Source organism: Diprion similis, chromosome 6 (assembly GCF_021155765.1).
Source record: "Diprion similis isolate iyDipSimi1 chromosome 6, iyDipSimi1.1, whole genome shotgun sequence".
NCBI lineage: Eukaryota > Metazoa > Arthropoda > Insecta > Hymenoptera > Diprionidae > Diprion > Diprion similis.
The window spans coordinates 16800871-16827535 of record NC_060110.1 but is presented as its reverse complement, the minus strand read 5'-3'; the positions used below and the strand labels follow the sequence as shown (position 1 = coordinate 16827535).

Here is a 26665-nt window from a genome sequence, read left to right as displayed (position 1 = left end):
AGCGGGACTAGACGAAGAAACGGAGACGAAAAGACACCGCTTTGACCGCATCGACGTTATTCCCCCCGACTAAAGGTGTGATTATCGAATAACAAGAAACTGTATCAGAGACGGTTCAACGGTGCAGGTGAAACTGTACAACAAACCGCAATGATGTTTCAAATAATTCGATCATTCATACGCTCGAACGCGTCGAGCATCACGGTTCGATTATCAAAGTTATTTTGCCGGACGATATCGAAGCGGGAATCCGCGTTGTTATTATTATACATTTATTATCAAGGGAAAATGCGCCATCCTCTCTGCCCGAAGATATATGTCCTCGGAATTGCAGGCGGCTATCATATAATCGCTTTATATGAGGGCATACACAGAGTTAATGACCCGTAAAAATTTAGCGTTTATAGGTATTATGTTTGCGGAGTGAGAGAGAGAGAGAGAGAGAGAGAGCGAAAGGGGGTTGACTTAGAATTCTCGAAGTGAAGAATTCAACCGTCGGAGCAGAGAAACTGCGGGGGTTAAAAATATCGCGAATGCCAACAGCGAATACGTCTGATTCGAAAACCCATTTCATCCCCTTCTTCCCCTGCGGCGTTCACAAAGGTCAGAATTAAATAAGATTTTTTTCACAGAAAATGGAGTGACGCATAGAAGATTCCCTCAACAAAGAGAAATGAAAATCATTGCGATATCCGACGACAACGAATCGCGGTTGATACACGACTTATCTACTAATTTTTTATCACCACAACGCTTCGCGATAGTCGAAAAAATTAATTGGAAAATTTTTTGGAAAAAGAGATTCTCTTGCGCTCCTAAAGAGAATGAGAAAGGAGGGTGAAAATTATGAAGCAAAAGTGTCTATAAGTGTATAAATAAAGGAAACAATTCGTGAATCTATACAAATAAATATTGACTTCGACGAGAAAAGTTCTGCCCCGTTGCTCTTTGCGTTTCGTATAATCTGCAAAAGCATTGGCAGAAGATCTTGAGTCTCTTCTTCTCTCTTGGATGGTGTTAGACAGTGGAAAGTGGACGAAGCTCCTCACAGAATCGTTAACGCGACGGCGGCGACGGCGGCGGCACAATAAGGAGAGGAGAGGAGAGGAGAGAGGATGCCCCTGCGTCTAGAGAAAGTCTTTGATCTTAGCAAGCACCCGCACACAGCTGCAGGCACTCGCCACTCACGCTCAAACTGTAGACAATGAATTATAGTGATCCGCGTCGAAACGAAGATCATCCTATACTCTGCACGTTGTAACAACATGAGTACGTAGGTACTAGTAATTGGTATCGAGCTACCTACAACAAAATGCAAGAGAAGTCTCATCCATGACAAAGAGACAAGCTGCTGCTATCCTCATTAATTTTTATTTCCAATTTAATTCGACGAGGCTCAAATTCGCCGAGTAACTTGATCCGAGCTCGAGTTACTTGAGAAGGTAACATCCGTCGTCCGTATCACTGACGCCAGTTGTGCATGAGGGACAATCCTCACACCGTTAGTCTGGACTTTTTCTCTAATCAACTCGAGTAAGAATTTTTAATAAACTTGATGAAAATCGGGGGGGATGTGAAGCCAATTAAATGAGTCGCCAATTAATTCGTCAGACTATCATTAGTAATATAGTCAGATCGAGATGAGCGTGAGGTGCGTTTTGCTTTGTCATTCAATATCACTAATCACGAGGAGATCCTCTGATTGTCGTGCCAAGAAATACCCGTGACTGAACGGTTAATTTCTGCAGATTACGTAGGTACAGTAGCGAGACGATTATTCGAGCGTCTCAGCTTGTCATGTATTAATTATATAATACGTAAGATTTCCGTGTTGTTGGTAAATTAAACGGTTCAAGATTAGGTCATGACTTAATCGGTCTGCACGGTTACATCGTCGTTCATATATCGCTTCTACTGCAACAATCGGTAATAAAGAATTGCGGTGACCGTCTCTTTTGCTAATAATGATTTAGAGAAAAGGAGGAAAATGAGGAAGATAATGGGAGAAAAATAATGCGAATTTTTAAATTCCATGTGAACTGATTCAGGACACATTGCACTGAGAGTTCCTGGACCATTCGGTTCAAAATTATCCTAGGCACCATGCGTGAAAGGTGGTGAAGATCACGCAAGCTGCTAGAAACTATCGAAAAATTCTCCGTGTCGCGAAAAGCGTAGTGATCTCGTTTTCTCCGTCAATTTCTACTACGAGGGTTGCGAGCCGAGGCATTCCGTGAAATAGCGGTTACCGGAGCAAGCAGGGGGAATGGGATGCTGGGAGGGCGTGCGGTCTGATATAATACATGTCGGGCTATTTTATCGGAATCAACAAGGGTGGCTACACGTGCAGAAGAAGGCCAAGAGGTGAGTGGAGAGCTTCCAGGAATATCGCGGAGATAAAATTCTGAAACGGCGTTTATTGTATCAACAACTCATTTCGGAACTCCGTTCGATTATCACTTGATTGACTTGGCAGATATTTTTCGCGTAAAAATATTAGTAATATCTACCGTAAAAATTCTTAAAAATTATGAATTATCAAAGTGTTTGTACGGGGTTTTAGTGAAAGGCTTGTAATTTATTTTTCGCATAAATCGCACAGCGCCCGTCTCTGTCTTTCACGTGCTGACGTAAAAGCAGCTTTCCTACACCCTGAATATGCTTCGAGGAAAAAGTGCAAATAACATTCCTCTGACGGTTCAAGAGACCCGGCGCCACGTACCAACGGCCTTAGTGAAAACACTGAATACCACGTTAGAAGAGGCAAAGGCAAATAGAGGAAATATTGCCGGAGGAATGTTTTCAAGGAAAAGTAACACACCGTTCGTTCATACCGCAAAACCGTCACGTTTTCAAAAGAAATTCTCGAGGTCAACTAAATTTCGGTGGCAAATATACATATATATATATATATATATATATTTTTTTGTTGTTGTTTTAATTGCAAAAAATTCATGTATTTTACCACTCGGGTGGAATTTTGTTTGAAGAGAAATTATCGTATCACGATACACAAGGTGCGTAAATGCCGCGTATAAGGTTTGGTTCCCTGGATCGGTGCTTGCTGCGGAAATTCCGGAGGAAATATTTCTGTGGGAACTAAATTGTGGAAAATAGAATAGAGGCAGCAGAACGGAACGGAACGGCGATATAACCCGGCTAGCAAACTATGCCAACCCAAACTAGATAGATAGGGGAAATTACACTTCGGTCGATTCGGGTTATCGCAATTTGCAGGCTGCCAGTCAGTCGCTTCGGCAGGTATTCGTGTTTTCCCTGGGAATATATGTGTAGAATATAGTCCTTTTTAAGACTGTACAGATGATGCATAATTTGTCGATTTTATCTAGCCGCACGCGATGTTTTCGCGGAAAGCCTGCAATAATGAAATTTCGCGAAACCGCTAATTGAATTCATCGTAGCGAAATATAATTGTTGCAGAAATTTGTGGACTATATTATGAAAGAGTATTTCCCGTTCGTATACATTTTCATGTCATATTTTATTTCCTTTTCAATTTTCTGTCAATTATTTCACCATAATTGACTTTTAAAACTGACCTGAATTTTTTCTTTAAAAAAATATTCTGTTCGCAGTTTACGATTAACCGGGTATAAAATCGGGGTTAAAACTGTTTCTCTTGAGTGTATCTAAGGCAAAGCATTTTAACTTAAGGAACACGTATCGGTGTGGAGAAGAACTAAATTACGGCGCTGCACAATCTCTCGAAGAAGTGCAGAAAAATAAGAGAACGAGGAGAGGACAACCTTCGCCGGATGACGAGGTGCGGACGAAACGTGACGGAAATGGCAAAGATTACTAAACTCCGCAGAAACGATTGTCAAACAAGAGTTTCCCGTTTCCGTGAAAATCGCTGACCCTGGTTCTCGAAAGGTAAGCAAATGCCGCTAACGACTGCGCATGTAAAATGCAGGGATATCGTGGATTCGTAACGCGACGTTGTCCCGACGGCAAAACAGACATCGACGACGATATCTGTGCCTAATATCAATCGAGGGTCGACTCCGACGACGCAGGGATCACGCAGATTCTTATCGTTCTTTCCATTATCGTTTCACGCTATATCAGATTGCGAGTTAATTCAGGCGGAATGAAAAGTCGCAGCGACGAATGTCCTTAGCCTAAGACTGACCGAAAATAATCGACTTTCGATTAAATCGATCATTTTCTCCCGATTAATCGACCGAATCCATTATTTTTTTTTTTTACTCCTATAAACAACGCAATACAATATTAATCTGTGTGATTAGAGTATCAATTATTATCATTGTCTTACTTACTAAGTATCTATTTAATGTAATAAGTTGTATGAAAACTACTTTTAATCAAACTATAAATTATCTTACTTATTAAGACTACATACTGAAATTTATGAAATTTTCGTTTCATATGCACCGTATAAAAAAAAAGTACGAAATAATCGATTAATCGATTAATTTTTCACCGATTCAATCGAGTCGTGTTCGATCATTTTTTTGTTAGCAGCTATGGCTAGTCACTCCCTACAGGCTAAAAATTCTTTTTAACTCAGATTCGAATTCCAAGAATCACAAGACGATAGAATTTACCGCATCTGAGATTCGGTTATAATCCGGGCATTGGCTGCTAGACCAGCCAGCGAGAGGAAGTCGCGGAATTATTCAGAATTTCAAGATCTTGATCACGTAATTACCCGGATACCTGAGCCGTTCTATAATGCAGCAATTTCAGGCACGGAAGTTTACCTAGCTTTTGTTTTGGCTCGGCCAACTGTCGGCCGAGTTCAACCTCGACCTCACATTGACATCACATTCTAAGCACACACCGACGTGTAACAAGTTCCGTCAAATTACTCCGACATTTTCATGCGCTTTTTAGAATTCGCATTCAAATAGAATTGATATTAGAATATTTTAGATACGAACAGTTTTATTGTAATTTGATTTTTTTCAATTTTTATAAAAATACAACTTTTATCAACAAAAATCAGGCTACACATAGTCTTACAGTACACTGGTCAACAAAAATTTCGTAACAAAGAAAGTGCTTACTAATTTTGAAATACCTTTTTTCCCTCATTATAAAACCATATTTATTTTGATTCCATCGGTTTCCAATTTTTGTGGTAAAACTACTACCAGTAAAATCGAATGCTTATAGCTAAAACTAAACGCGATCGGTTAAAAATAAATATGGTTTTGAAACGAGGGTAGAAAGGGATTCAAAAATTAATGAGCAGCTTCCTTGTTACAAAATTTTCTCAACAGTATTTACGACAGCTAAAGATTGTGAATAATCGGTGCAGGAAAATCGAATCCCCTTTAAAAATCAACCCGATAATCGAACCCTGATTGTCACTCATGTCTCAAAATCTAATGTCGCATGCATGTTTAGGTACAACCGATCCAAGAAGTTGGGGTTTGTTACTCGATCTTGTTGCTACCTAAGCTAGAGGCCAGATGAATGTGGTACAAGCAAGTTGGCTATGACCTTTAAAGGTGGGGTGGATAACCTTGAAGCATTGTTCCTGCACTGAGGTAACTTGGCGAAGTTAAGTTTGATGGTTCAAATTTGAAGATCAAGAAGGAAGATGACGCTCGCCTCTATTATCATATTACTGCAGCGCAATTTGACGGAATTTGAGCTTCCGGGAGGAATATGGATGGACGAAAGTGAACGGAAGAGGAGAATCTCAATGTCGGGAAAGCGAAGACACGAACGTGAGTTTACAAAACGCGGAACAAGAGGCCCACTTGCAAGGCTCAGCCGACGGTTAATTAATCATCCTGTACGGACGGATAAAGAAGAGGATAACGTGTCACTGTACGACTCGTGGGAGGGCGACAAATTATCACCCAATGATGCGAGCTACCTGTCGTCCCTACGATTCAGCTGCGCAACTTGTTAAGGAAGCTCCTAATCCAAGATTAATTGGTACCGTAACGCGGCAAGAAGATCGATAGCTTCGATGCTACGTACATCATTTGGTATATTATGTATTCGAAAGAAAGACTGATTTTATCATGTTGGAAACGGGGTTCTTCGAACGCGAAAAACCTCGAATAGATTAGATAGTTAAAATTTTGGAATGTTAGTAAAAATATGAAAACAAGTGCACCGGATATTTCGATCGATCAGGCTTGATCGAAAACTCTAATGCTGAAGTTTCGAAGAGTAAATTAAGAAACTTGGTTGTAATTCATCGAAACGCACGAACTTGAGGTTAAACATTCTACGGATCTGTATTTTTTTATTATCAGAACGCAGAAAATGCGAAAACTTGAATTTTGGATCAAGATTGATCGATCGAAAGTTGGGATGCATGAAAACGAAAATTGAGTAAATTTAAGTTTCCAATCACGAAACGATCGAATGATCATTGATCGTGGGATGTTCACGGTCATCGGATTTCTTTGGCGATAAGCTTCAGGAGTGTGAAGAAAAAATTAAAGCCAATCAGTCTGTCAGCCGAATAAAAATGCCGCAACCATTGCAGTAAAACAGCGATCAAACACCTCAGTGATTTCCTGATAATCCGATCGGCAGCCAATGAAATTCTTCAAATTTCATTAGAGTTGTATGGCGGTGTTGAAATTGAATTTTCGATACAGTACGTAATACTCCCAGGAGTTGTATAGTGAAAAAGAAAATATGAAGAGAAAATCCAATAACAGATATGCAATATCTGGTTTATAAATGTTCAATATACGTGGTTATTCGATACAGTATTTTCAAACCAAAGACACTAGAGAGTGAAAAATGTCAAAACTGGAATCGGCATTGTAATAACAGCGAAAATTGTCTTGGGACGATATTTAAAAAACTGTAAATCAAACATTGTTTGATTTAAACATTTGATTCCGGAGAAGATGAATAGGAGCAAAGTAAGAGGAGAGTTAGAAAAAGAATGCGGCCTATTCATGAACGATGCTTATAATTTCCCATTTCGCAATGAATGGGCGAACAAAAAACATTGACAAAATAATAAGATGTCATTTTACATTTCACTCATTGCCGCCGCGGCCTGTCATTATCCACGTTTTGTAATTGAAATCGTGGCATTATAGCCCAACCATTAAAGTGATGCAATTTAATTGCAGGCGCTGCTGCTGCATAGAATTATTCAGATAAAGGTACGAAAGCACCTATTTTCCATATCGTAAGTCTGAAAAACGCTTTACATGACCACTGTTGCGAAATCTAACAGCGTTCATACATTTTTAGCGTTTTTGTACCGCGATAATGTTTAGGTAAAAAAAAATTACTTAACTAATAGTGTGAAACGAAATTATAGAGAAAGTCAACATTTTCAACAATTATAATTTTACAAGTAACAACACTACACAATGTTAAAAAATCAACAATCATAAACAATCGAATGAAATCAGTAAATTTCTCTGAAACTAACTGATTTACGTTGAAGAACTTAAAATGCACAAACTTTGCATGATTTCTAACCAAATTTAAACATTTTCGAAAATCAATTACATTGCATTTTACTGGAAAAAATGAACCCTTTTTATTCAATAACAATTTGTTTCAGCATTTTGTACAATAACGTTCAAAAATTTCAAAATTTTGTCGCTAACAATTGACATCTTGACATAAATTATCAAACATCATATTTTATTCCTACAGTATAAAATCGATGCAAAAAATTGTGGAAATGGCCCACCACCATTCACCAATAATGCAAAGCATGCCAACAATCACACACAATAATCATTTGTAAAAGGTAAGAATGTGTAAGTGAATATGAATACTTGTGGTGCAGAGAATTCGGTTGTTGAAAGTGCGAAGTGCGAAGTGCGAGCTGTCCCTGTGTGATCTGAGTTCCGACATTCAGAATAGATGAAAACTACGCGTGTGCATTGGTTAGGAACCATCAGACCGACCCATGATGAAGAAAACCGGGAGATCATCAAACACTAGATACGGTTATTAGAAATATTTCGTGAGTTGTGCGTGTATGTATTTAAATTCGTGATGAACAGTGATCGTGTTGCTGGCCTTTAGATATCGCAACACCAAAATTATGCCAGGCACTGAAATTATCCGGAGCCAAACACTCTGCATTGCCGAACCGATATGAACACCATGAAGTCACTCGCATGTGACTCGATCGGTCTTTGTTTATACCCGCGTTTCCGTGGACGTCGCCATCTTTGAATCCCGAATCCGGCGCACGTGGCGCCCTGTCGCGGTGAAAACTCGTACTACTCACGCTCCCCCGATTTGCGCGCGAAACGACACGGAGTTTGAATTACGGAAAATCGTGTAAACTTTGACTGGAGATTTGGGAGGGTCGCAAACGCTTGTGAGACTTGATTAATTAAATTGAGTCAGGGTGGCGAAATATTGTGTATGATTTAAGCTGTGTGAAGTTGCTGAGAAATTCTAGTATTTTCCGTGTTCCGGTTCGTCTGGTTGAAGGAGTCGGTAAATGTAGGAAACTAGAATTTGATTTACGACAAGCAGAATTTTTTTCCTAATTTATTGTTCAAACTACTAATAGTAATACACAATTTAGAGATATTTCCGGTTTTTCATTTTTTAATACAGACGATAGAGAAAAGAGACTAACTTGCGTCGAGACTTGGACTGCCCTCGTATAAAAATTGATGAAAACAAGAACCTGAACCCAGAATTTGATGATCTGAATTTATTAATTCAAGCTGTTACAGCAGTGCTTTACAATTAAACGCTTCTATAATTGAAACTGAGAAATGTCTTTGGAAATTTATTTATCTATGTATAGTTTTTTGAGACCATTTGTACCACACTTTTATTGAGATTCATGCCTAGTACATAGTTGAGATCGATAATCTGATCTGATTGTTAATACTGGATATATTTTCAGTCTCATAAATATTATCACCGAGATTAATATGTCAGCTGTTATCACAAGGGTGTGCGAATAAATAAGAAAACTTATTACGATTCGCTCCATTCTCTCTGGGATGAAAATTATATAAAATCAGATTCTTGTATTGGCGTACCAACAATCTAACGAAGTATGTAATCATCCTCGTCGACTGCAGGTTTACAAAATTTCTCCCAACGGCTTTATAATCAACTCGCGTATCTCCACGTGCGGGGGTGTTTCCAAAACGTAGAGCACTGCGTCCGCAATGTCTTTCGACTGAAGAGTTACCTTGTGCTGGGAAAGCTCCGCCATATCCTCTTCGCTCAATTTTTCCGATAAATTTCCAAAACCCACCACAATTTCCGTCTGCACGGTGCCCGGACTCAGGTTCTGAAACGTATTATATACGTAAATTGGGTACTCCTGGACGTGTTTTCGAGATCCGCCACGACAAATCGTCACAGCACAAGATCCTTGAAAGTCTCGACCCCAAATATAGAATTTTGGGTGAGAACGAAAGAAAAAAGATAGAAAAAAAAATCAAGTTTGCTCGATGGCTGTGAGCTATTTTTTATGCATGCAAATCAACTCACCGTGACTTTGATCCTCCTCTTATTGCGGGCACACTCCATCCTCAGAGTATCCGAAATAGCTCGAAGAGCGTGCTTGCTTGCGGGATAGACGTTCAGCAGGGATGGAACTATGTTCGGAATCTGATGTCCAGCAGTGCTGCAAAGGAAATCAGGAATTAGACGGTATTTCGATACCAAAACGTGGCTGTTACTTTTTTACGACCGATTGCATATCGACGAAACGGGAAAAAAAGATGAGAAAATTAGCAGAAACTAAAGCAACGAACCTGCAAATATTGATCACATGACAATGCTCACGATCCTTCATTAGCGCCATGGATTCCCTCGTGCAGATGCAAACCGCCAAAACGTTAATGTCCAGGGTCTGCTTCCAGTCCTCGGTACTCCCATCTGAAACCATTTTCCAATTGATACTATACACAGTTACTTTCGACACGAAGTCGCGAGGAACTCGGAACCGCATGAAATTTCTGTAGCACCGACTTGTAAGGGTGGATAACTTGATGACGCCTGCATTATTTACGAGGACGTCAACGCCTCCCCATTGATCTTTGATCCAACGAAAGGCGGCAAGGATGTCTTCCTCCTTGGCAAGATCGCATTTGCAGGCGTGTAACTTTCCCGGATCTTCTTTCAATTCTGTGGCAAGTTGTTCAACGCGATCCTTCCGTCTGGCCAGACCAACAACCGTGAATCCTTTTTTGACCAGAGCTTTTGCAACTGCTGCACCGATTCCAGCCGAGGCGCCAGTTACGATGGCGACCTGAAAAAAAGACCCCAATTTCATTGTATTTTTGGATAAATCAGATTTCAGGTTCCGGCTGTAAATTACGCGGCATCGTAATTGCCTGGTGATTTACCCAAAATACAGCTGACGCTTACGGTACGTTTCGAGGTGCGTGCAGCCTTCTTTAATTTATAGAGCCCAGCTTGGCAAACTCCTGAGTGAATATTTACCTGCGAGTTTTCGATGATCCAGGGGTTCACCTGAGGCAAGTTTCGCAAACTCAACTCTCCCCCGATATGTATGTATAATCTGCTCAGTGATTTCGTGCATGTGTTCGGGAATATAATTTCCCAGGAGCATCGTGTACCTGGTACGTATGAATACATCAGCAAAGTATGTGTATACGTACACAAATTTCCTTGACGAAAAATATTCTGAGTGGAAACGGAGCGAGTGGCTTCATTTTTATGCTACACATTCGACGCGAAGTGTCTTGGTCGTAGAGTAAAGACGGAATTTTAAGTAGCCGCATGTTAAAGTGTAATCTCCGTGTGCAGGTACGAATCGAACGATTCCGTAGACTCTCTAATTGTGCATGAGGCAGAAATTACTTTCGTAATATCATTTTTTGCCATAAAATTATTATAAACATATTTAGAAAAGAAAATTTGAGATGAAAATAAAAAAATCTTGCCACGAGGTCGATTCGATAAACAAGTTTTAAAGATTGTGTAAAATAATCAAGTCGATCGGATAAAAATTGACCGAGGAATTCGCGTCACAGGATTGAAAATGTGGTCGTTCGCTACGTGTATGCGCCATACCGCCATTTTGTGATTGATTTCATTGAAAAAAATTCTTGAAATGTTCTTGAAACTATGAAAAATAAAGTTCTTTAAAAAAACTTTTAAAAATAGGTATGATTTTAGACCATCCAATCTGTACCTCCTCCCTTGAGTGCAATCTATTGCCGATTTCTACGACTTAACATATGTCTTCAAGTATTGATACCACTAGAAATTCGCATGAACGCTTTAACCGAAAATTATTTTGTCGGGGCCCCAAAAGCCTTTTTCGTCCCTGGGGTCGAGCGGTTGAAACCGGCTGTTATCTCCGTCGTCACAAGTGCCAAGCTGAGGATTCAGCTGTGATAAACGTACGGCTCAAGTTGATAAGCCAGCGACGCTCTCCGAGCGAGAGAAGCGAGCCTTGTTTGCCAGAAACGTGAATAATTATAGAAAAGCATCGCGCTGTGAGTTGTACGAAAACGAAATGCGCGCGTCAAATTATTCCTTAGCAAACGACGACGGCGGCAAACTCCGCGGAAATTCTTCTAATTAGAAATCCTAACGTCACTCAACACCGTCGTACTAGGTATTTGCATGAAAAGTTGAAGCTTGAATCTAATCACGCCAGTCTGTGTAATGTACCTACGTCGCACAGTTTCAAGGCGACAGCCTGCCGAAGCTGCGAAATCCGAATTGGATACAACGGCGATGTATAACCGGGTCATCGTGCTTTCGGTCTTACAATTAGCGCGCAGATGTCGCCTACGCTGGGTGAATATTTAGCGAGTTAGCGAAACCTCGAAAACTACATCGAAGGAGGCCTGCGTAGCTCTGCGTAGAGGCTCTGGTAAGTTATGTGGAACCCAATGGGTCCGGCGACGGCTACTTACCTTACCTGCCCATCGTTCCATGTCCCTGCACTGCGGAGTACCCGAATCGCGAGAACTTTATCGAGATGTATACGTATGAATAGCAGAATGACTAAACCTGCGGACGTCGAATTGAACCCAATTCCACTAAAAGCCAAAGGCAAACTGACCACTGGGCTCAATTCACAAAGGAAATAAATATTCAGATAAGGTCGTCTGCTCGGCACAATCCCGAAGGTCCCGTGGAGGATATATCAGGCGACCAACGACAGACGTCGTCTATTCAGACAGAGAATATACTGCACACTGTCATGTTTTTATCCTCGCAACGGTTTCTCGGCAGCCTCAACTCGCCATTCGCACAAAGCCTCCTGTCTATGACACGCGAAAGATCCAAACAATTTGGCTGACGCGGGCTGAATACATAACGAGCATTTTACACATTTTCGAGAAATTTATACGCAACTTTTTAATCTAGGTGTATTCGAACTTTCAATTTTCAAATGCGGACTGCGGAAGAAACGATCCCTGCCGAATTGAAAACCGATCCAAGCAATGATCGAGTGCTCAGGATGGTGAATGTGATTTTATATAAGCAGGTTTCACACCCGTCTCCTTGATCTTGGTGTAGTTCCAAGGTCAAGGTTCAACGTCATTTCTCTAGTACATTTACTCTGCGTAATAAACTTGAGTGAACTTTACAGCCCCAATACGGTTATTATCGAATACGAATTTTGTTATAATGTAATTATTTATCGGTAATTGATGAATATCGCATGCACTTAATGACCTGATTGATAATCGTATGGCCTGTGAGTCGAGACGTTGAAAGTTGAAAATTTACAAAGTTGTGCGTTACAACATGCAGACACGGGTATAATGATAAGACTTTTATCAGGTCATTCGCACCAAATGATTACATTAAATCTTAACAATTCAAATCTCTGTACTGATGACAATAAATGGTATCCCCAGCAAATGGTGTTGTTCAAGTATTTGTAGTTTTACAGTAAAGCTCGAGGTTCAGAATCCGATTAATAAACTCGCATTAAAACTAGAATTTCGTTTTATTTTCAGAATGTACCTAAACTTAACAAAAATACATACCTATTTACCTTCATTAACTTTCAGAAAAGATTTGACAATCGCTGTATCGGTATGGAAAAATAATGAACGTAACTATTCCTGCATTAAAGATAATATCTTCATTAAAGTGAACTAAATTGGTTTCTTATCATCGACGATAATAAAACATAACGTAATTAAATTCACATTGTAACATGTGGTTTTGACTACGCGAATCCTTTCACCCAAGAGCGATAACTTCATAATGTATGTATAATCATCCGTGATGGAAAGATACAGTTTAAACCTGCCATATTTAATTTCCCTTGATGAACCAGCAATACTTGCTTGCTCTACGGTTTTACTTGGAAGCCGGCAGTGAAGAAGGCAAACCTGTAACGTAATGTCCGAGTCTTCGTTATACTCGCCAATCTTCGATCATTATCTCCCGTTACGGCAGGAAATATCAGATGTTTCACTGTTTTATATGGACGGTTAGATCTAAAGGCGAATTGTCTCGTCTTGTCTTCCCTCGACGGAAATGGCGAGCAAAAATACCGAAGCATTTTCCGCAGCGCAATTCCACCAAGAAATTTTCCTCCTCTGCGAAGTGATGCTCAAAGTTGTTCTCCGACTGGTCGAATCGTCAGTTCTGTTATCTGAAAGAAATCTCATAAGTATTGATGTGTTTCAAGGTGCTTCAACAGTTCACAAGTACTTGTAGAAAAAAAGTCTGAATAACTAATGAGCAGAGAATAAACAGAAACGTCACAAATCATAGGAAATTTCTGAATTAATTTGCAGTATTCACAAGGTCAGCGGCAATCGTTTAAAGTCGTTTGCAGTCATTGTCGATCATCGATGAGAGATTCAATGACAGTTAATTCTATAATTGATCCGAGAATTTATTCAAGAGAAGCTACACAGGCACCGTTTCCACAATGACAAATGAAGTGGTTCGAAGCTACTCTGCAGACACAGCGATGACTCGTATATGTCCAGTAGGGACTAACTGATGGTATTCAGTTTTTCAAGAAACATTTTTGCCGTGAAAAAGTAATTTACTTGAACGTTTGGCGGTGTGCTGAGTACGTAAAGAACCGCATCGGAGATGTCCTTAGCCTGCAACGTCGGAGCGTCGGGACTTCCTGTGTTTTCCACGCAATATTCTGCAGCCTCCATAATCTCGGTCTTCACCAGTCCAGGACTAAGACTCTGAAAAACATCTCATCTCTGATTAAGTGCGCCACAAATTGAAACGACCGATTGTGCGAGACGCTCAAAAATACAAAGGCGAAACGCGGTTATCGTGACTCTCTGAAAGAGTTAACAGACCTATCCGGACATTTCGATTTTCAGTCGGCTTTTCTACTCACCGTCACTTTGATGTTCGTTTTAGCGGAAATTAGCTCCCGGCGAACAACTTCCGTCATGGCGGTCAATGCGTACTTGCTGCTTGGATAGAGACTCAGATGATCCGGCAGATTCGGAATGGCATGTCCGGTTACGCTGGAGTCCGAATTTTTGCAAACGTGAGATAATTTCGTGGAACTGAGAGAGGAATTTGAGGTATGCTCTGAGGGCATCCGTTTTCATGTTTACCTGTTAATGTTTATTATATGGCCGTCGACTCGACGTGCTCGCATATTCGCAACTGCTTCCCGTGTGCATATGGCCACTGCCAAGACATTGACATCCAGTATGCGACGAAAGCCTTCCGTGTCTCCGCCTAAACGAGAAGACCTTGAAAATGTATTAACGTCAATCGAGGAAATTTGGTATTCCTATAACTTTCAGTAAGCAAATGTTCATTGACCATTCCGACTGCCTCTGAGAAATATGTGAGCGTACGTGGCTAATGAATTATGAGAGACAGTCGAAAATTGTTAGTGGTAAAAAGAGCCAGAACTTTTGTCTCAATTTACAAAAGACATCGTTTTTTTCTTCTTATTGCCGATATAAATTCGACGCGATAATTTTCGCAGCCATGTTATAAAAATGTCGCATTATAAATTCATTTTTGTTACATGGAGATTAGAATAATTTTCTTTACTGATAATATGTGCGAAGTGGGCGACCCCCGCATTGTTCACGAGGACGTCAATTGCTCCGAGATGATCTCTGATCCATCTGAACGCATCCAAAATTTCTTGCTCGTTCGAGACGTCGCATTGGACCGGATACAGCTTCCCTTTTGCGATACTCAAAGCCTCGGCCGTATCCTGGAGGCGATTTTTTCTCCTCGCTAAGCCTACGACGATCATTCCTTCCCGAGCCAAAGCTTCGGCGATGGAAGCACCGATCCCTGAAGAAGCTCCTGTGACAACGGCCACCCGTCCCGCCCAACGCTCCATGCCTTAAATTTTAACGGATTGAAATCTTTGTTTAATTTATCCGAATCTCCTAATGATCAAGTTTTTATAAACTCCTTATGAATCTATCGTATTAATGTATTCAGACGTGTTGTATAACTTGAAGAGAGATAGAACCGCTTCCATATTTGATCGTCAGATGATATCATACACGGGTTCAAACGCTGTGTAATTATCGATGAAAAAATATTGCGTAATTACGGCAAAAAAAAGTTCGGTAAAAAGTGGACAGGTACATTAGGAATTCTTCATCGACAAAAGTAAAATGAACGGAAAAAAAGTCTATTCTAAAAACATGATCACTTCCTCTGAGAACCAGTGGCCACGGAGTCGTTTACGAAATTGCGTGTCTAAGCTAAAATTCTCCACCACCGAACGTATATTTTTAAAACTGGCCACAATTGTTACTTACCAAATTACGCGGTTTTCAAAAATGTGAGAATCGAGTAAAATAGATTCCTGGCAATAAAACTAAACTCGTAGCATCGAAAGTCATCCAACTTACCTCTCAATGTGAATTAAAGTATCAAAGGAAGTGGATAACTTTATCGATTTCACTCCCGAATTACGGCCCAATTATGTCTCCTTGTGTAGTGAGGTCTAAGGAAACCAAAAACCACTCACACTCAATTTACTCAGACAGGAAATAGACCGATAATCGCAGCAGAGACACTGACCGATTCGATCGCATACAAGAACTGAGGATGTAATGATGCTCTAACGAAGCAACGACTATCCTTGACATCATCATCGCAACCTAGTACTGGATATCCCTGAACCGTGTACCCACTAATTTCTGTAGGAGGGGATTGCACTGAGACTAAAGGCGAGAAATTGAAGGATGGATATACCTATAGACGGTGGATGTGGTATTATGAGATGTTGAATAATACCAGGAATATACTTGAAACTTCGGTGATTTCCAATTTCTTATGCGTTCAGGTAAGTTTTATAACTATTACATAGAGATAACTAAAATCAGTAATTACGACCGTTTGTTCCTCTCTTTTTTTTCGTATAATTTTTCACAAGAGAATCTCGGAATGTTTTCTATGTTTTATCACTCTTACAGCGAATGGTGAAAAAAAAGTTATGCACCTTTTTATCACAAAAATTGGGTTTTTACACCTTATACCATTACACATGCAATACGTTATTAGTTACCCTCATTTCAAACGAAATTACGTTTCACGACTTACACGATTCGAAAGCAACGGAGTTCTTCAATTGCCGGTGTAATAATCGGATTAGCAAGAACAAATTTATCGACGGGTTAATCACTGGGTAGAATCGGCGACGCTTAATCTCAGATTTAAAAATTACGAGATCATAAATGTGACAAATTGACCGGAATTAGTGAAATAAGAAGGATCGCAAATCCATTACATAGGTTTAAAAAATTATATGGGATTACGAGATGTAATAATAATAACCAACCCTTCGGAACTTATACGGACACAGAAATTTCAACTACCCCTATAGGTGTGAAATCAGTATTAATTTCCCAACTTTTGATTATGGCTTCTAGAATTCACCGGAGGCTTCATTATGTAGAACCGTATTAAATTCCTACAGTGATTTATGATTGTGCATGATTCCTGATATTCGTGAGAAATGCAATTGCAGGTATTTATCTTCATCGAGCCCAGCGGAAATCCGGAAAGTAAATCTAGAGCAAACTTTGCTCCGAGCTAATAACGTAATTTAGTGTAAACATGCAAAATAAATTGAAAGTGTCAGAGAAAAGCAGGACTTTATTACCCTGTCAGACTTTACTGTTACAACCCTGAGTGGTTTGCAGGGCCGAAACATATTGTGCTCCTTACTCTGCGCTGTTTTCGCAAATTCGTTATGAAATATAATGACGCAAAACGATGTACAGCATTGAATTGACGTGATTATATGTACATATATTTCAAAGCGTTTTATCGTAGGCATTCAATAAGCATAGATATAAGTTCAACGCCGCACGTAACTGCGTGAAACCTGTACAAAGTTTCGAAATTTATACAAATTCGTTGGTGAAATACTGTGAACCTTCAGATATCTGAAGAATCTATAATTTTCTTTCATGTCAATCGAAGTTCTTCACGAGCTGGCTATCATGAATATCTGGTCTTAACTTCGCAAGACGACGTTAATTTTCTTCATTAAAAGACGTAGAATTTGTGTCCGTGAAGCTTCAGTGACTGACTTCAAGCCGAGACCTTGATTATTAACACATTTTAGAATCATTCACCATAAATTGTGAGAAAAAGTTGACTTCACAATTCATCGGTATACTGGACACTCGATTATGGATCCTCGCGTTTACTTTTACGTCGTTAAACAAACTCCGGACTCGTCAAGGACTTAAAAATTTTACTTCGATCAGCGTCAAGATCACACTCCACGTATAGTTATAATATAGTCACGAGTACAGAATTGTAAATAATATTGCGAGTTTCGAGAAGACGTCTCGCGATCAAATCAAGCAATGTAAGGCCTGGGGAATTTGATGTAATACATGATCATTCGCAGTTAAAAACGATTAAAGAAATCAAGACAATTAATGTTGTGAGAACGTACCGTTTTGTTTCTTTTATTTCTGATACACGCCAAATTTGTAGTAGGTGTGAATATCACAATTGAGGATTAGCAGATTGATAATGCGTTTCATAAAATTATTCTCAAGTAGGGTGTTCCACACATGACATGACGCGTCTAATCAAGTAATCGAGTTAGGGGTTCGGTATGCCAGAGTGCCCAAGTGTGTCGGCATTGCTGCAGGGTAACCTCCATGCCTCAGAGAGTTTCGCCAAGTGGTCGGATTGTGAATTCCGTAATCTGTAACAATCAACAAATATATGACAAGCTGGCAACAAGAACCAACACGGGTTCGCCTAATTAATGCAGACGTAACGTGGTCAAACGAGGACTATAAGGTTTCACATCACCCCAACCAGTTCTTTACCTCTGTCATCAAGTTTCACGCACACAAGTTCCGAGAGGTTTTTTTTGACAATCGACGTAATCTGAAGTGTCCACGCATATGCATATCGCATGAGAATGCAAAAGTATACGTGTGTAGGTACGACAAGATTTCGAGATTTTTATCCTTGAACTTATGACTTAGGAATTACGGACGTCTAGTCCAAGGAGATATAGACTTTGGATAATCGATATTATTTTATAACAGTTAGCATTTGACATAATTTTTCATCGATATTTATATGCAAATTGATTTCAGAGGTTCCTGTAGAGTCACAGGTATTGGAAACGGTGTGCTTGATTGCAACACAAGAAAGGATTTCCGTTTCACAATAACGCATCAGGGAGATGAAAACGGGCCCAATAACGAAAAACTCAGGAATACCTAGTATGTGAATTTACATTCGTATTTGATTCAGCTTCTTACGTGAACGTTTGGTGGGGTTGACAGAATGTAAATTGCGGCATCTGCGACATCCGAGGGCTCCAGTCGTGGAACGTCCATTTTCGATACCGGAACGTTTGCTTCGGCAGCTGCTGTATCAAGGATTTCTGTACTTACGGCACCCGGGCTGATGCTCTATAGAAATAATCGAAACTGTATGACGGGCACATTTCTCAAATTTCATGAATAAATACTCGATAATAGTTAAGCTGAACGGCAGTCTTCAAAGAATTCACCGTTCGGTTATACTCACCGTAATTTTGATTCCACTTCCAACACCAATCAACTCTTGACGGACTGTCTCCGTTAGAGCAGTGACCGCGAACTTGCTGGGTGCGTACAAACCTCGATTGATACCGATGACTTGATGACCGAGGATACTGAGAAAGCAAAGGTGAAAGTAGAAAAGCGTGAAGACGAACTGTTATTTCACCCAACCCTGTTAGCCATGTGAATAATAACCTGTTAATATTGATGATGTGTCCGTCGACTTGACGGTCACGCATCGATTGGACGGCCTCCTTGGTGAACAGAGCTACGGCCAGGACGTTCGTCTGAAGGACCTTCAGGAAACCTTCGGTGTCACCATCTGATCGACGGTTGAAAAATGACAATTAGCTGTGGCTCGGTAATGTCAGTCAAGGGACTTCTCAAAAGTGACACTTGAGAGATAGCATTGGCATTAGCCGGTTGGTGGTTACGTAACAGGCGGAGTCTTCTAATCGCACCTGCATAGGTATATCGGAAATGGTGCCACCACTTGACCGAAAGATAATAATTACCGAAACTTATTACTACTCCACTCAATTTCTCGACAGTTAGATTACATCGTTAATTGGGTGTTCTTTGACATTGAGGTTTACGTTGATCTCAATGAGAAATACCTTGTGTCTATGGGTAAGTAAATTTGACGTACCAGTGATGTTTGAGAGATGGGTGACTCCAGCGTTGTTTATCAGAATATCAACACCGCCTGCTGTATCCTTTGCAAACTTGAAGGCAGCCTCAACCTCCTCCAATTTATTGACGTCGCATTGCTTGGGGTAAAGCTTTGCTGGAGCGAGCCTGAGTCTCTCTCTGAGAGAAAAAAGTCGGACGATCTTGACGTCCAGGGCGAGTACGTTAACCCCACCCTTGACCAACGCCTCGGCGATGGCTGCACCGATTCCATCGGCGGCACCGGTTACCATCGCCAGTTTACCTTCCCAACGTTCCATGACCGTGCCGTAGAAATTTTGTTAACAGACTCACGGGAGTAACTGTCCGAAGAAACTCGAGTGACTTGGGCATATCGAACTTGAATACCACAACACGGTCATATCTTTACCACCTATCAATGCGATAGCAATCTTCGAAATAAACCTCGGAGATGGAGGTTACATAAAAGTCAGCACCCACTTAGGTCTCAAGTTGTTTCATGTCGTGGTCTGATGACACATCTTTCAGAGTGACTCGTGAGGAGCAGTTTTGTACTGCAATTGGTGCTACAATTTTATTTCTTCATTATAGTGCTGAATAATTTTTTCTGGGACATACGCAATCGATAAATTAGAATTAAAAAAAGAAGCTGATGTTCAACATACGCGCTGCATGTCCAGTCATCATCATCTACCATTCATTTGTTGAATGTTGAAGGGATTAAATAAAATTTCAAGGATATGCGGATACAATGCTCTGGAATATGGGATCCAAATACAAATAACGTTGCAACTAACGATAAACGTTCGAAGTCAAGATTACCGCTATAGCTAATACAGCCTGCCACTGGCGATAAATTTCAATTTATGAGTGTAATTCATTGATAATATCGATTACGTAACAAGTAGATTGACAGGAAAAAATATAGCAGAGCTTTTACACATTTTGCCGTTCTCCGAGGCTTTGGTTCGATTGTACTTTTTGGCTAATCGTGTTCTTAATTTGAGTCGATAAGGCTCCAGTGATTCATTTTTTCACCTTGCAAAATTTAACCATCCGTGTATCTTCTCGTCCCTAGACGTGGTTAAACAAATATATACATATCGCAGGCTTGTGACTTACCTTATCCAGGTTGATTATTCTCTTACATCTCATCGTCGAATGATTTAATACAAAGGTTTATTGTGCCGATAGGAGTATCAGGGCGTGAATACTGAAGGTCGAAATATTAATCCTTTACCGCAGCAGCGAGTGAAGCAGACGTTTCATGCCTCGGCGGCATGTGGTAATCGACATATTACAATACACCTACATGCTTTATTGATAGGAACCTCAAAGAATCATAAAACTTTTCTAAAGTGAAATACCACAACCATAACTATTATCAGTCTAAAATTAGGTTTCTTGGTTAAGTAATCGATGTATAATACATCTGCGTTAGTTAAACAGTGCTTGCTACAACCACAACAAATCACTTTTGCAATCTGACCACGTTCGGTGTTGGATTCAAAAAGTGAAGCTTGAACCCTGTGATTACATCAGGCTGCATTAGTTTACCAAGATTCGCCGAGCGGACGGAGCGAAATATCTTGTACCTAAAAGATAAACGCAGAAATTCACAATATATTATAAAAAATAAAATTGTATATTATAAAAAAAAAAAATTATCTCCCCGTTGATTTTAGTGAATTTTTCATGTGCGATGGAAGAAAAAATTCGATTCCCGAGAAATTCTGAGCTTGTTCAAACTGAGAATCATACCTTCCTTTACCTGATCAAAAAAAGAAACACATTATTTGTCCATACACGATAAAGTACCTCACCTGTACGTGAGGCGGTGTCGATAAAACGTAGGCAATTGCTGCTGCCACGTCATCGGGTTGAAGAGCAGGCATGGCTGCCAAAACTTCTTCAGAAAAAGCTGAGTAACCAGCCAGTAACTCCGTCGCTACTAAACCAGGACTGACGCACTAAAATGCGAAAGAAATAAGACTGTATATGTAATAATACCGAAGGTGAATTGGCCTCTCGGTAACTACGAATATTTAAATGTATAATCAATTATTCGGAACGTTGTCTTTGGCTATTTTTCATATTCTTACGTAGACGCTACTTTTGTGAAAAAAAAATCGTCAACACCACCTTACCGTGACCCGAATTTTCGTGGCTCTTAATTCGTGGCGCAGGGTTTCGGCCATGGCAGTAAGGGCGCGCTTAGACCCTGGATAGACGCCGAATCCAGGAACCGCAGGGACACGTTCCCCAGCGAGGCTGTTTACATGGACAACAAGTCCCTCGGTGTCACCCTCGCGCATTAACCGCACAGCTTCTCTGGTACAGAGACAGAGGCCGAAGATGTTAACGTCGAAAACGGCCCGCCATTCCTCTAGGGAACCCTCTGCGAGTGAGAAGGATCGTTAGCTCGTTATTGCTGCTTGCCAAATTGTTTGAAATTCAAAGTGCAGAAGGGCGCTTCTACTCACCAGTCAGCGTCGTTTCCTTCGCGATCCCAGCATTGTTCACCAGGACATCGACGGTTCCAAGTTCCTTCCGGATCCAGGAAAACGCTGCGAGGACGCTTTCCTCTTTGGAGACGTCGCATTCCACGGGATGAAGTTTACCCGGGAATTCGATTAACCCATCCGCAAGTCTTTCGACCTTTTCCTTCCTCCTCGCGAGCCCGACGACTATCATTCCTGAACAGAAAAAAAAAAAAATATATGCGAAGCTGCTATGCCGAAGAAGCCATCTGACCACCCTTTGAGCCAACTTACTCCGTCCGCAGATTGACATTTTCTCTCGAATTTACGTTCGGTGTATTGTTCCGCGATCATTTTCTTCTCTTACCATAAATCGCTTACGTACCTTGACGCACCAGCTCCTGGGCGACGGAAGCCCCGATCCCGGAACTCGCCCCCGTCACGACCGCCACTTTGGAAACCCATCGCTCCATTCTGACGAACTTCTGGACCAGAACTGACTCTTGAACGAGGCTCAAAGTAATAGGATCGCACTTGCGGGGTTTGAAATCGATCCATTGAAGATCATTTGAAAAATATATCAACTGGTTTGACCAGCTACTCGATATTCTGCGGTTCCATTGGCATAACTATGATGCAAATTTATTCTCAGAATACGCTCGACTCGCCTTGAGTTGCACTCCATAAATCGCATGGGACATGAAAATGTATGATCCCATTGCAACATGATATGTCTGTCTTTATGTAGCCTGAACTGTGAACACATCGCTGATGCCAAAAATAATGCTTCGAATTCAAGCACTTCACATTGTAATATATAAACAACAATCATTCGAGCAAGCATTAGAAAGACTTTTCGAAAGTTAATTCCTGCACCGCCAAATAACGACTGGTCTTGTAGAAAAAAATCAAGTGCACCTGTAAGGTCTCACTGGCAGTCTTTACTCACCCGCAGCACCTCTTGGCACACCTATACAAATAACTATTCACACAGAGCTAATTTATACGCTTGGATCCGTGCTCTAGAAAGGGCGAAAATAATTGCATAATCACCGACTACGTTTTCCAATAATTTCTAGTTTGCACTTATAATTCAGGGCGATTTCTTTACGAGAGAACCAAGTTCCTTTGCAGTTTTTACCACTTGACTTCAGCGTTCTCTGATGCCTACATGCATACTGTTACCGTAGATATTACCAGACGCTATGAACAAGTATATGTACTTCAGCGAATTTTGGCTGGAGAACACCGGTATATTCGAACGTGATGGAAAACGGTATATCATCTTGATGATCGTGCCGCTAGTTATTAATATATCTGCTATTATTGGTGGAATCGCCGAGCTCAGCCGTGTGACAGACGATTTTCAACTCGTTGCTGAACTCGTGAGTGCGTGGCTGCTCAGCATCAATGCTATAACGAGGTTTAACTGCTTGATCATCAATCGAAAGAAAATGATCCGCTTAAGACACGTTGTTAAAACTGGCAAGGTGAGTGGAGGACAGCTATCAGAAGCCGATGATCAGATTTTAAGTCACTACGACCGACTAGGACTCCGCTTCTGTAGAATTTACTCACTCATAGCACTCGTAGTGAGCGTATCGATGCTGCTGCAGCCCATTCCAGGTAATCATCGGTTTGCTTTGATCTTTATTTTCGAAATTATGATTTCAGATTTGAAAATTTTTCCTCCCCAGGCATGTTGATATTCGGACACCAACGAAAGCTACCTTTTCCTATTTATTATCCATTCAACACGAACACAACGATTGGCTACCTCGCCGCTTATGTCCACGAAATCATGAGCGGTTGCGCCGTCATTATCCAAATCTTGTCCTTTGATTCGTGGTTCATATTCCTACTCCATCACACCAGCAGTAATCTTCACCTACTGCAAAATTGGCTCGAAAAAATCACTGAGACAGAACAACATCGAGTGCACGAAAAAATTGTCAGGTGCATTCGGCTTCACCAGAATGCCTACAAATTTGCCGCGGACCTAGAGGAAGTTTTCAACAGAACTGTTATTTTGCTTTTTCTTGTAACTACCGTCAATATCTGCATCAGCGGCTATGCGTTAACCAGAGTGCGTGAGACATGAAATTATTATCTATGCGTGTATAGTTGCAGAAAAAAAATTATTGAAAAACAAAAAAGTTATCGAGAAAGAAAGCATTATATTTACGAGTATATGCATATATACGACGTTTCGAGATGTTTGACGCTTCGTGCTGAATTTTTCAGAGCGGTAGTCAACCGCAACTGCTGGTAAAACATTTCTCCGCAATTAGCGGACAAATCCTGCAAGCCTTGTTACTCAATTGGTGTGGACAGCTCATCGAAGATAAGGCTAGTATATGTGCCACTAATATAATGAAGGAATCTTTTATCCTCAAAACGAAATGAATAAGAAATTCCAAGCTGTTCCAGATATCCTGATTCGGCATCGAAACAATTTTCAATGCAGATTCTCGTATTTTCTGTAACTTCTATTTGAAGAAGTCGACTGGAATTTTTTTTTCCAAATCTGCTCCCACTCGCACTTAATTGAGGTTCAACTTATTTTAGAGCGTTGGAGTGAGTCTCGCTGTTTCGAGGGCCAAGTTATATGAACTAAAACTTAACCATCAAAAAGATCTGGGCTTATTAATGATGATCCGAAGTCAGACGCCGATATCACTGACAGCTGGAAAATTCTACAACTTATCTCTAGTGACTTTCACGAATGTAAGATTTCGGAGCATGTATTCAGCCTATCAGATCGACGTGCCAAACTTACATCGAGCTTAAAGAGAGACAGAAAAAACGAACGTTTTATGATTGCAGATCATGAACGCGTCCATGTCGTACTTGACCGTGCTCATGTCCATTCAAGAATGATAAAATAGTCGTAGAGAAACCAGTAGAGAAGTCAGCTATAAATACCAGTAGTGGAAAAACAATGTGAATGCAAATAAATGAACAAATTAATCGCGCGAATCCACTCGACTATTTAATTATGATTATTTATACAATTTGGAAGATATTCGCATCTTCTCTTATCCTTGCCTCTCTGATACCCAACATCTACCATTATTGTAGCGAAACAGCAAAATCGATTGATAAATTGAGCATAGTTCGAAAACTGATTTGCTAAGTCAAAATCTACGCAATTTTCAAATACAACTAACAGAGTTGATTCAACTGAATTTTCAACGACTTTATTTTTGCGATCCAAGGGGGTACATTATTTATCGGATGAACATTTGATTAACGCACAGTAAATAATTATGCAAGCGGTAAATCAGAAGAATCATGCATTTATATCCATGGCCTGCACATGATTTTCAGCTCAAGCAGCCCAGTCGAAGGTCAATAAATGTATCATGCAATTGCGATACGGGTTGGGCACTAAAATTAATTTACTTAGTTGCAATTTCAATTATCGTAATCTGTTTAATAAGTGATATACATTTCGCCAATCTTACACAGACTTGACCAAAACGATTCGAATGAAATCTGAAAAATTATTTTAAGCAGCCCAGGTTGATGATCCCAAAGGCTGAATCGAATCTTGCAAGCATTAGACCATAAAATCGAATTTATCACGGAGACTTTGAGTGTATCATGGAATTACTTTTTATCAAAGCGAAACGCCTCGTAGAGGTTTATCGTCAAGAATTTCGTCATGTCTGAAAAAAACTTCTCTACCTCAACTTCGAAATATGTTTCATCACCCTGATATTCGCATTCGAATATTTACGTGCATGCGCGTAAAGATGCACAAGAAAAGATTGATAATTTCAATTTTTTCACCATTTTTAAGCTCGCCGATTGAATGTGGCACATCCTTGCATGAGTTATAGCCATTAGAAAGAAGAAGCCCGCCGATACACTGCACACCCGTAGATTAGTGGCAATGAAGTTCTGTAGGTCGAGACCTTCGAATCAGTGTGTAATCATATTTGTGAGTTTTATTATTAAAACACAATGGCAGCTGGTATCCGCGATTACGCGGCGTACGTCTGACAGTTGGGCAAATCTAGATTGACGTGCATTTTCGAAAACATGTTTTTCGCTGGCTTACTCTGAGAGAGAAAATCACGCTGCATAGACTTGACGCCAAGACATGGGATGAAGATGACGAGGACAAGTCGAACTGACGATAAGCTTCTTGCTCGTAATACAATGATGTGTTTTCGTCGATTCTTGCGTAAAGTTAACATCGTGACCTGAAACTTTCGAACTGAAAATACATTATCAAATCAATATAGAGCCGATTCCTCCACGCAGCTTCACCTTGAGTATTAATAATTCAGAAATCACTTGGCGTGTTTTCAAAGACTGTAAAATCCATTTCCAGATTTATTTATTTAACGAATGATAGGCTGAACTAGTTCATACCTTTGGAATGACAAGGTTCTCTACGTTCAACATAATACCTCTACAAATTCAAACCTATCCTTCGTATACAATTAGGTATCGATTACCAATGTTTTACAAATTCCCTATTCAACGAAATTATTAACAAGACAGTGCGTTCAAACATAGTTTTTCACAGAGAAGAGAAAACGTTTATTTCTTACCATGTAC

General features: G+C 40.3%; 4 protein-coding genes across 6 annotated transcripts; 1 reads left to right on the top strand and 3 right to left on the bottom strand.

Annotated features, from left to right (window-relative positions):
- Window positions 1-8764: 8764 nt before the first annotated feature.
- On the bottom strand, window positions 8765-12386 carry LOC124407103 (farnesol dehydrogenase-like). Of its 2 annotated transcripts, none has more exons than XM_046882928.1 (5): window positions 10417-10641; window positions 9943-10222; window positions 9726-9849; window positions 9460-9595; window positions 8765-9256 (listed from the first exon to the last, which is right to left on the bottom strand). In XM_046882928.1, the coding sequence occupies exons 1-5, from the start codon at window positions 10570-10572 to the stop codon at window positions 9044-9046; spliced, it is 909 nt and encodes a 302-aa protein (XP_046738884.1). In that variant the 5' UTR covers window positions 10573-10641; the 3' UTR covers window positions 8765-9043. The 2 variants fall into 2 exon arrangements, with proteins under 2 accessions (XP_046738884.1, XP_046738885.1); XM_046882929.1 differs by lacking the exon at window positions 10417-10641 and adding an exon at window positions 11865-12386 and having other exon boundaries at window positions 8766-9256.
- Window positions 12387-13399: 1013 nt separating this feature from the next.
- LOC124407107 (farnesol dehydrogenase-like) lies at window positions 13400-15997 on the bottom strand. Of its 2 annotated transcripts, none has more exons than XM_046882934.1 (6): window positions 15786-15997; window positions 14962-15311; window positions 14511-14637; window positions 14285-14417; window positions 13974-14123; window positions 13400-13567 (listed from the first exon to the last, which is right to left on the bottom strand). In XM_046882934.1, the coding sequence occupies exons 2-6, from the start codon at window positions 15260-15262 to the stop codon at window positions 13526-13528; spliced, it is 753 nt and encodes a 250-aa protein (XP_046738890.1). In that variant the 5' UTR covers window positions 15263-15311; window positions 15786-15997; the 3' UTR covers window positions 13400-13525. The 2 variants fall into 2 exon arrangements, with proteins under 2 accessions (XP_046738890.1, XP_046738888.1); XM_046882932.1 differs by having other exon boundaries at window positions 14962-15264.
- Window positions 15998-17944: 1947 nt separating this feature from the next.
- On the bottom strand, window positions 17945-22797 carry LOC124406534. Its single transcript, XM_046881969.1, has 11 exons — window positions 22479-22797; window positions 22097-22309; window positions 21761-22011; window positions 21437-21583; window positions 21171-21208; window positions 20981-21068; window positions 19612-19930; window positions 19158-19284; window positions 18949-19075; window positions 18678-18830; window positions 17945-18106 (listed from the first exon to the last, which is right to left on the bottom strand). The coding sequence occupies exons 1-11, from the start codon at window positions 22564-22566 to the stop codon at window positions 18065-18067; spliced, it is 1593 nt and encodes a 530-aa protein (XP_046737925.1). The 5' UTR covers window positions 22567-22797; the 3' UTR covers window positions 17945-18064.
- Window positions 22798-23298: 501 nt separating this feature from the next.
- LOC124406533 (odorant receptor 13a-like) lies at window positions 23299-24899 on the top strand. The gene is made up of 4 exons (XM_046881968.1): window positions 23299-23719; window positions 23791-24179; window positions 24338-24493; window positions 24662-24899. The coding sequence occupies exons 1-4, from the start codon at window positions 23299-23301 to the stop codon at window positions 24881-24883; spliced, it is 1188 nt and encodes a 395-aa protein (XP_046737924.1). The 3' UTR covers window positions 24884-24899.
- Window positions 24900-26665: the final 1766 nt, after the last annotated feature.

Excerpts from the sequence above, each read along its gene's own strand:
- LOC124406533 (XM_046881968.1), top strand. The coding sequence starts at position 23,299 with ATGAACAAGTATATGTACTTCAGCGAATTTTGGCTGGAGAACACCGGT. Across the intron at positions 23,720-23,790 it reads GCTGCTGCAGCCCATTCCAG|GCATGTTGATATTCGGACAC; the intron begins GTAATCATCGGT and ends TTTCCTCCCCAG. Across the intron at positions 24,180-24,337 it reads GCGGCTATGCGTTAACCAGA|AGCGGTAGTCAACCGCAACT; the intron begins GTGCGTGAGACA and ends TGAATTTTTCAG.
- LOC124407103 (XM_046882928.1), bottom strand. The coding sequence starts at position 10,572 with ATGTATTCATACGTACCAGGTACACGATGCTCCTGGGAAATTATATTC. Across the intron at positions 9,850-9,942 it reads CAAGTTATCCACCCTTACAA|ATGGGAGTACCGAGGACTGG; the intron begins GTCGGTGCTACA and ends AAATGGTTTCAG. Across the intron at positions 9,257-9,459 it reads AGAGGAGGATCAAAGTCACG|AACCTGAGTCCGGGCACCGT; the intron begins GTGAGTTGATTT and ends AATACGTTTCAG.
- LOC124406534 (XM_046881969.1), bottom strand. The coding sequence starts at position 22,566 with ATGGAGCGATGGGTTTCCAAAGTGGCGGTCGTGACGGGGGCGAGTTCC. Across the intron at positions 22,310-22,478 it reads CCAGGAGCTGGTGCGTCAAG|GAATGATAGTCGTCGGGCTC; the intron begins GTACGTAAGCGA and ends TTTTCTGTTCAG. Across the intron at positions 19,285-19,611 it reads CCATCTCTCAAACATCACTG|ATGGTGACACCGAAGGTTTC; the intron begins GTACGTCAAATT and ends ACCGTCGATCAG.
- LOC124407107 (XM_046882934.1), bottom strand. The coding sequence starts at position 15,262 with ATGGAGCGTTGGGCGGGACGGGTGGCCGTTGTCACAGGAGCTTCTTCA. Across the intron at positions 14,638-14,961 it reads CCACTTCGCACATATTATCA|GCGGAGACACGGAAGGCTTT; the intron begins GTAAAGAAAATT and ends CTTCTCGTTTAG. Across the intron at positions 14,418-14,510 it reads CATATAATAAACATTAACAG|CGTAACCGGACATGCCATTC; the intron begins GTAAACATGAAA and ends TTCGGACTCCAG.